Below are 9,401 nucleotides of genomic sequence, written 5' to 3'. Positions count from 1 at the left end.
CTTTTCACTTGTTCCCTGGGAGCGTGAAATTGCAAACATGAGCCCTCCGGAGTGTAGTCCTGGTATTCCCCCCTTACCCCTCCTCCACCATGGGGGGCGGGGAGGATTTCTCTTCCCTCCCCCAGAGGATCCACCGGCACCTTGACTTGCTCCCCCATCCTTTCGCTGACACCGCCCCACCCCCTTCCTGTTGTGGGGGTTGGGGGGGATTGGCAGTTACAGAGGAGAGGCGGGGACCACCAGTCTGAGATGGGCTGAGCTGGATGATGTATTAGCCTCTAGGGAGCACTGAGGGGAGGGGTGGGGCAGGGCTCTGCCCCCAGAGGGGCCCTGCTGGGATTCAAACCTGGGGTCCGCAGTCTCTGCCAGTGGTAGAGAAGGGGGCTGAAGACAAGTCGAGACCACAGGGAACCGAGCAGAGAGCCCAGGGAGCCTCTTCCATCCTGGTTTCCAGTTGTCCTGGAGGTGGGAGCGTGGCCGAGACTGGGGAGTGGCAGGTGGGGAACAGCAGTGTGGACAGGAAGGGGCCAATTCAGCCCCTGGGGGATGCTGTCGGAGTGGGAAGCTTGATTGAATGGGGAACCCCAGGCAAGGGTTGGGCCAGCAAACCTGGGTTCTTGGTCCAAATGGGTCTGATGGGGATGGGGTTATGTGTCCATCTGTGCTTCCAGGTACCAGTGATGGACAATTCCTCAGGCCTCCTGAATCCACTGGCTTCCCCGGCCCTCCTGGTCATGGCTTCATCCTCAGAAGCGCCCCGGGGCCCCAGTCCCCCTTGCCCACAGCCACATCCCTTCGGGGTGCCTTTGAACCTGGACAAGCCAGCCCAGGTGCCCTTCCTGGGGACCGGCTACTCCCTCATGTACTCACCCCCCGAGCACCCAGGCCGAGAGTACCCATCCCCATTGCTGCCCCTGACCTTTGGGCCCCCTAGCCTAGAGCAGGCAGCAGTGGGCATGCTGGGCTATGGCGCTCTGTACCCTTTCACCCCGTTCCCCCTACCTGAGGAACTGGGCAGCTTCCTGGGAGCCAAGCAGCTCAAGAGCCGGTACCTGGTGCTGGAGAAGGACCTGAAGGATCAGAGGGATCATGGAGAGAGGGAGCCAGGGCCAGGCTTGGCCAGTCTCAGTCTCAGACCCTTCCAAGCATCCTCTGGTCCCCGGCCCTCTCAAAGCAAGAAAGGTAAGAGGGAATCACCCCAGCCTCCTTTTGGGTCCGGGGTGGTCAAAGTTGGAGCAGCCAGCCCCTCAATAGAGAGTCTTGGGCTTCACTTTCCTGGCCCTGGGGTTGGGGCAGAGGGAGCTGGGGAGAGGAAAAGGGATGGGGGAGGGAGGAGGGAGAGGACTCTGGGCTGGGACACAGACCCAGAGAACTTCCAAGAACCCAGCCCCCCCGCCCCGCCAGCTGGCCGCCTTCTTGGGAATGGGACTGGGACACAGATGGGGTCGCGGTGCAGTAGGAGCTGATTTGAAGCTGATTTGGGACGGAGGGCAGGGAAGGCCTCCGCATCTCTGATTGTTGTACTGAAGAGGAGGAGCTGTGGGATTTCTCAACAGGTCTGCCATGTGGGTAGGAAGGGAGGAGTAAGGAGGGCTACAGGCACCGCGAGGTTAATGCTGGATTTTGATGTCGTTTCCTGGGAGCAGGTTTACTCTGTTTTATTGAGGGGGCTAATCTAGTAGAGGGGAGAAGACCAGGCATCTGATTCCCAGGTCTCTTTCTCCTATCTGTATGTGTGTGTGCTGGACTGGGAGACCATTTTCAGTTTTTATACGGCAAATCTAGGAGGCATCACTTAGGGTTTGGTGAATGCAGTGCCCCTACCCCCCTACCCCGCAAAAGTAAACTTCATTTTCAGTGCAGTTAAGGGAAGCAGGAAAATGCTAGGGGAGGAAGGTTGGGGGGGAGGACGAGGGGGCGGTGTCGGGGGGAGCTACAATCACTGGCAGGGAAGGGAGCAGAGAGGGGCAGCTCCCTCCCACCTCCGACCCTCACCACACCTGCAGGAGCAGTCCGGGAAAGACTGCTTTGTATTGTATTGTACTTTCTCGGGCGCTTAGTACAGTGCTCTGCACACAGTAAGCGCTCAATAAATATCACTGATTGACTGATTGATGGAAAGGGGAGCCCGGGAAACCGGAGGCGGGGTCAGCCTTTGTCTGTGGGAGAGAAAAGCTCAATAGGGGCCATTCTCCCGACCCGCCTCCCTCCTCCCTCCCCTCTCCTCCCTCCCTCTCGCGTTTACCCGCCCACCCGCGGCTGGGAAAAGCAAACAGGCCTTGAGCCTCGGGGCTGGATATTGCCACCAACAGCCATGTCAGGCCGGGCGGTCGCGTGACCTTCCCAGTCTCTCCCCTCCCATGACCTAGAAACGACGCGGCTTGGGGCCGGGACTCCTGAGGGGACGTTCCTTCCACAACCACTGCCTAAATTCCCCCTTCGCTCTAAGGGGACCGGATTCTGGATGGGCGGGGGGAGAAGGAAGGGTCAGGAAAGTACACCGTCGCCATCACTTCGCTCTCAGGCTGCTTTCCTCTGAGAGCGGGCAGCTCAGCGCAGGTAATTGAGCAACCCACTCCCCAGGCCCAAACTCCAGAACGAGGAGGAACAATCGAGATCTTTTCCGGAGCCATCGCATGAGCCCGTTACCCCCGCCCTCCCTAAACCTTCCCAGTCGACTCTCCTCGGCCCGGCCCCCAATCCGCAGACACCCCCACCTCCCTTTCCCCCCCCTTCTGTCCCCGCCCGCCTCCCACCCCCGCACCCCGCCTCGGCTTCTTTCTCTGCGCGCTGTCGCTTTCTGATGTTAATTTCATTCTCCCGGTTCCCTGGGAGCGGGGGAGCAGGTGGCAGATGGGGAGGGCTGGGAGAGTGAGCCCCACCGCCAACCCCACCCCTGCTCATCCATCATGACGGGCGGGAACAGTGTCCCCAGTCTGGAGACACCCTGGCCTGCTCTTTAAATCTCCCTCCCTCTCCCCCAAAGGGGGTGGTATTTCGGGGGAACTGGTACAAGGTGCTACCGTGGTGGCACAGCCCCTCTCCAGCGTGTACCCAGCTTGGCCTAAATCCAGGCAGTAGACTTTAGGAGCTGAGGGTGGGACCCAGGCGATCAGACCACTTATCTTTGTCTCTCTGGCTCTCCTTGCCCTTCTCTCCATTTTCCCCGATGCCCTGTGAAGGACAAAGTCCTAGGGGCTGGACAACAAAATAGAAGAAGAAAACCTCTCTGAGTTAGCCGTTTCCCCAGCGAGGACCATCGGGTCCGCCGGTCTGCAGTTAACAGTCACATGTAAACGCGCGCACCCCCCTCCCCCCATAATCTGCAGCAGGTGTCCTCTCCCCGCCTCCCACCATGAGACTTCTTCACAAAGAGTCTCATTAACCAGTCATTGACCTGGTGGGGAGGAGGAGGGGCGGGGAGTTAAGGGTCGTGGCCCAGGGAAGCGGGTCTGGGGCCGGGGTGAAACCACCCGATGGCCTCTGCCTCCAGGCAATAGCCTAGGGCATCTTTCTTTTCCCCTTCCCTCTCTTCTCCTCTCCTCCCACCACCCCTTCTCCTCCCTTCTCCTATTCTTCCCCTCTCCCAACCCTTCCCTTCCCTCCCCTCCCCTGTCCTCTCTCCCTTCTCCTCCCCGAGCGGAGGAGTGAAGGAATCCTAACTCTGCCCGTGCTCCAGCCTCTCCTGTCATGCTTCGTCTCCTCATTCCAGGAGACAAGAAATTGGATGGCTTCCCCTGGCGCTGCCCGTTGTGCCAGCATGAGCTGCTCGGTAGGCACCTAGAGGCGCACCTGCAGTATGAGATGGAGGGTCTCACCCGCCTCCTGGACAGGTGACTCTCCAGCCTTCTCCCCTTGCCCCACCCTTTCCATTTGGAGCCCATTTGTCTGATCCCTTGACCCTTCCCCTTCTCTTCCATAGGGAGGCAGAACCAGCCTCAGGGGAGGATGCTCCCGGCCTGTCCCAGGTGAGGTGGCAGCCCTAGATCTCTGCCTATCAAACAAACAGGGGAATGAGGTGTGGCAGTGCCAGGATAGTCCTCAGGCCCCACCCTTTCCTGGCCTGTCCCTAGCCTTCACCTCCCGAGACAGGGCATGAGCCCTTCCTCTCTCCCCACCTCCCCACTACTCATCCCAGCTGCTTGGAGCTCAGCACCTCTCTCCTCTCCTTCCAGGCTTCCCCCGGGGCAGAGGACGGAAGGCCTGCGTCCCCTTACGGTGCTCAGCCGATCTACGGAGGTGGACACAAAGAGGACAGACAGCAGGTATGGGGACAGGCCAGGGACGGCAGGTTGAGTTGGTGGGAGGGGGCAGAGAAGCTGACGGCCACAAGGGCTGTGGGGCAGAATGCTTGGGATCCTTTCTCACCAGGTCTGCTTTGCCCCTGCTATTCGCTAAACTGAGCTCCTTGAGGGCAAGGATAGTGTCTACTAACTCTATTGCATTGGACTCTCCCAAGCTCTTAGTACAGTGCTCTGCACACAGTAAGCACTCAATAAAAACCATTGATTGATTGTTTGGGTGAGAGACTCACCCTTCCTCCTGCGGAGCATCAAACCTGTCCGTGTTTGCCACCAGGGGGCACTGTAATAACAATAATAATAGTAATAATAATAGCGTTACTACTAATAGTAATAATAATAATAGTGGCCTTTTAGCCCGGGATAGTGCCCTGTCTGGCCAAGAACTTCCTCCCTCACCCTACTACTTTCTCCCATTCCTAGACCTTCTTACAAGTCAAGTCCAACCGGGAGGCTCGTTTGGGAGGTAAGGTCCCTGGGTGGGATTGGCAGGTCAGTCATCAGAGGGTGGGGGGGGGGAGAGGGAGGAGCACACAGCACCTATATATATATCTGTAATTTATTTATCTATTTATTTATTTCTATTAATGTCTGTCTCCCCCTCTAGACTGTGGGCTCATTGTGGGCAGGCAATGTGTCTGATGTTATATTGTACTCTCCCAAGCACTTAGTATAGTGCTTTGCACACAGTTAGTGCTCAGTAAATACAATTGAATTGAATTGAATTGAATTGAGAGGGAGGCTGCATTCTGGGTTATGAGTGAGTGAGTGGGATCTGGTGGAGACAGAGACTAACCTCTCTCCCTCCCTACCTCACCCTAGGAGGGAGATACATCTGCTGGGAGATTGAGTCTTCTGACACTCAGAGCCTCAAGGGGCTGGAGGATAGGCTTGGAGTTAAAGAATAGAGGGACTGGGGGGGGAGCTCCTAGATTGATTTCCTACATCTGCTGCAACTCACTGCCTGAGTTTCTTCCCTGATGATGTGGGGACACAGATCCAGGCCAGAGCCATGTGGGCAACAGGGAGGAAGGGGCCCTTGCCCCTGGTGTGGTTTAGGGCTGCTACAGGCTGGTAGGAGGGTGGGGGTCAGCACCTTTCTTGTCCTTGGCAGCCCGAGTCAGCCGATGCAAGCGAATAAGATCCAGCCTGGATGAACAGGTAAGGGCAGATGTTCCATCCTGGCGGGTTGGGAAGGGCAGCCACCAATTCTTCCTCCCTGCAACCTCCCACAATGCCTCTCTGATGGTGTGTGTGTATCTGCATGGGCACAGCTGGAGTGCCCACTGCCTAGGGGTTCCAGGGCAGGTGAGGCAGAGGATGAACTTTCGGAGGGCAGCCGCTGTGGGGACGATGAGTACCAGGCCCTAGGGAAGAGTTTCCTGGGCATGAAAGGTGAGTGTGGGGAGAGGGCTTTGGGCTGTTCTTGGTTAACCATTGCCCTTTTATTCCAGAACAGCGTCTTGTAAGTACTTTGAAATCCCCAAATATAGAGGTTGGGCCTGGGATAGAGCCATGATCCCTCCCCACCTCCCCCTGCCCCCACCGTTGAAGGTCTTGGGTGGTGGGAAATCTCACGAACTGGCCGGGGGGACCCAGGCTGGGAACTGATGGTCTCAGAAGTTCTTCACTTCAGCTGTTAGCCCAAGACTGGGTGGAAGGGTAATGCCAAGAGACATGGTTGCTGCTTCAGCAGCATAGTCTAGTGGGAAGAGCCCAGGCCAGCTAGTCAAAAGACCATCCCAGCTCTGCCCCTTGCCTGCTGGGTGACCTTGAACAAGTCACTTCACTTCTCTGGGCCTCAGCTTCCTCATCTGTAAAATGGGGATTCGATAGCTTTTCTCCCTCTCCCTTAGACTGTGAGCCCATGTAGGTCAGAGTCTGTGTCTAAACCTGATGATCTTATCTACCCCAGCACTTAGTTAAGTGTTGGGCACATAGCGCTTAACATAATACCACAATTATTATTATTCCTGCCCAGGACAGGTTCTTCTCTCCCGCCTTCTCTTCCCACCCTAACATGTTCCTTTCTCTCCAGAATCCATCCCCCTGATCTCACGTCCCACCTCTGTTGCATCTGCTTCTTGCTACCCTTGACCTCATCCCCAGACTCCCTCTGGCTCCCCACTTCCCTGGAACCTTCCTCACAGTTGGCTTCAGGTTCTCTGCCATCTTTCTCTCTCTTACCTAGCTGATCTCTTCTCCTGCTCTTCCCCAGCTTGCTCTCCTTACTCCTCTCAAAACAGCCTTCTCACTATTCCTCATTCTTGCCTCTCCTGCCTCTGTCCCCTTGCTCCTCATATCCTACAGATCAGAGGCTCCCCACATTCAAAGTCCTCCTAAAATCTCACCTCCTTCATCAAGCCTTCCCCAATTAGTTCCCAGCACCCCAAGCTTTACAAACCCACCAGCTGTCTCCAGTGCTTATGTACAAAACCTCTCTGAGCACTTTTGTCTCTCTGTTGGTCAATCGTATATTCAATTACTTCATTTGATTACTCTAGTTGTAAATATTTGTACAACTATCTTCTCTGTTAGAATAGAAGCTCATTGTGGGCAGGGGACATATCACTTCTCTTCTTTGTTCTTCCCAAGCACTTAGTATAGTGTGTTGCATCCAGTGGGTGCTCAATAAATAATAATAATAATAATGATCACATTTGTTAAGCGCTTACTATGTGCCAAGCAAAAATACTCCTCCTCCTTCTCCTCTCTGAGATTCAGTGGAGGATCTCAAAGCACATCACAAGGATTGGGGAGTCTGAAGAGGTGGAGAATGGAGGGGAGACCCCTCCTCAAATCCAGTGAACTCCCTGACCTTTTTACCTCCCTCCCAGCTGGCAGACTACAGGCCACACCCTGCAGCAGCTCAAGCCGGGACAGCGATGGGGATCTGGACTCAGAGGGCGAGGACGACCCCCCAAAGTATCCTCTCTGCCCACCGGCACCCAAAGATCCCCTTGGGAGGTACTTGGGGCTGTCAGCAGAACTGTCCAGTGAGGGGCTGGGAATCCCGGGGGCTCAGAGGGACCGGTCTCTTTCTGGACTGACCCCAACTGATCCTGTGGTCCCTGCAGGGAGGAAGGAGCTGGTGGGAAGGCCGACGACCAGGCCCCTCTCTCCTCCCTGGAGATACTGCAAGCCCGGGTCCAGGAGCTGACCCATCGGCTGCTCCGCACAGGTGCTTACAAGTGCCACATCTGCCTGGTGAGTTGAAATCCCCCGCTTTCTCTCCTCCCAGCACAAATTGGTTTCCCCCAGAGCTGCCCTAGACCCTCCACTTTTCCTTCCTATGTTCTCCTTCCCAATGACCACCCCCCACCAACCCTTTTCTATCTTCCTTGCTTCCCCTCCTCTCATGGTCTCCAGAGCCCTCTGATTCTCCTTCCTCCGCTCTTCCTGCAGGATTCCTATTCCATGCCCCTGGCCTCCATCCAGTGCTGGCACATCCACTGTGAGCTCTGCTGGCTCCGTACTCTGGTAATAATGCCTCTAGTTCTTTTCCCTTGGTTCCTCATGAATTCCCCCCACCCCCCTCAATTCTGAGACCCTTTTCTGCCTTCTTCAGTCTCAGCCCTGACTCCTCCTTTTTGATAATGATAATTATGGTCTTTATTAAGCACTATAGCAATATCTGATTGGACACAGTCCATGTACAGAGAAGGGTCACACTCTAAGAGGGAGGGAGAGAGCAGATATTCTATCCCCATTTTACAGATGAGGAAACTGAGGCCCATAGAGTTTAAGCAACTTGGTCAAGGTCACCCAGCAGACCAGTGGTAGAGCTGGGAGTGGAAGCTGGGTCTCTTGACTCCTAGTCCTTTGTTCCTTCCATTTGGCCACACTGCCTCCTTTCCCTTTGCTTTCCCTCCTGCCCCCTTTATTCTGCCCTGCCCTTCCCTCCCACCTCTTCACTGCTGCCCCTCTGTCCTCCCAACCCTTGAGCCTGGGAACCTGGGAGAGCACCATTTCCTGACCTGGGCCAGTCCCCTGAATTCTGGGGAAGAGGGAAGAGGGGGCATGTATCATTTCTATTGAAGTTGGGAAAAAACTGTGTGTTTATGTGCATGCATGCACGTTGCATGCACGTTCTTTCACAGGGCTCCAAGAAGCTATGTCCTCAGTGTAACACTATCACCTCCCCTGCGGACCTCCGTCGCGTGTACTTGTGACCTCCTCAGCTCTCCTCAGCCACCTGCAGAGGACACAGGGAGAAGATGGGGTGCTGGGGATGGAGGGTGGAATTCCCCTGCTCCCCTGGCTCTCTCGAACCTACAGGATGGTGTGTGAAGCCACAGCTGAGAGTTGATGCCCCAGTGGCTCCTCTCCTTCCTCTGTAATTCCAGGATCCCCACGTGTGACAGGTTTTCAGCTTTCCCATTCCTTCCATCCCTCCCCTGCTCCATTTTTGCCATCCAATAAAAAGGGTTCAGTGTAGTACACTGTGGGGTGTATGTCTGAGGAGCAGCAGGGAGCCGGGAACCAGAACCAGGAAGAGATTGGGTCTCAGGTCAGAACTGAGGGGGGCTTGGAATCTGTGTGTGGGGGGGGGGGGAGAAATGGGAGTCTGTCTCTAACCGGAAATATGCCGAGAGTGTTTTAGTTCCACTGCCCCTCCCCAACCCTGATACCCCTAGGGAGGGTGGATCAGAGCCAGTCTTGAGGCTCCAAGGTCTGGATTTATCCAGTTGGCTGTCTAGCTAGCAAGTGTGGGGGTGGCGATGGGGACGGGGTGGGCGAATGACAGGCAAGGGAGTTCCAAATAGAAGTCCCATTTCAAGTCCCCATTCCCCACCTAGCTGAAGAAGCAGAATCCAGGAGTCCCTGGCTCTCGGCAATTCTTGCTTCACTGTCCTACTTGACAGCTCATTCACCCAAGTGAGCAATGTCGTTGGGAGAGAGAAGGTCTCCCTGGGGTCCCAAAAACCACCTGAGTTGGAGTGTGAGACGAGAGAGGAGGTGGGAGAGTTAGGGGGAGGAGGGGCTCGCGGCGACCTCGGCACTTCCCATTCCTGGGGGTTCGGTGAGAGCATGACGACAGGTTTGAATTTCCAGTTGGTTTCGGTTTTTAACCCAGGGAAGATTTCTCATCACGGGACC

At 55.8% G+C, this 9,401-nt stretch overlaps 1 protein-coding gene across 1 annotated transcript; it reads left to right on the top strand.

The window, feature by feature from the left end:
• Positions 1–680: 680 nt before the first annotated feature.
• LOC103165915 (E3 ubiquitin-protein ligase RNF220-like) lies at positions 681–8,743 on the top strand. The gene is made up of 12 exons (XM_029049785.2): positions 681–1,118; positions 2,370–2,559; positions 3,713–3,833; positions 3,923–3,968; positions 4,176–4,265; positions 4,725–4,767; positions 5,416–5,462; positions 5,576–5,696; positions 7,139–7,268; positions 7,379–7,508; positions 7,707–7,781; positions 8,402–8,743. The coding sequence occupies exons 1-12, from the start codon at positions 681–683 to the stop codon at positions 8,471–8,473; spliced, it is 1,503 nt and encodes a 500-aa protein (XP_028905618.2). The 3' UTR covers positions 8,474–8,743.
• Positions 8,744–9,401: the final 658 nt, after the last annotated feature.

This window comes from Ornithorhynchus anatinus, chromosome X1 (genome assembly GCF_004115215.2).
Source record: "Ornithorhynchus anatinus isolate Pmale09 chromosome X1, mOrnAna1.pri.v4, whole genome shotgun sequence".
Taxonomy (NCBI): Eukaryota; Metazoa; Chordata; class Mammalia; order Monotremata; family Ornithorhynchidae; genus Ornithorhynchus; species Ornithorhynchus anatinus.
The sequence above is the reverse complement of the archived record's forward strand: the minus strand, read 5'-3'. Positions and strand labels throughout refer to the sequence as shown.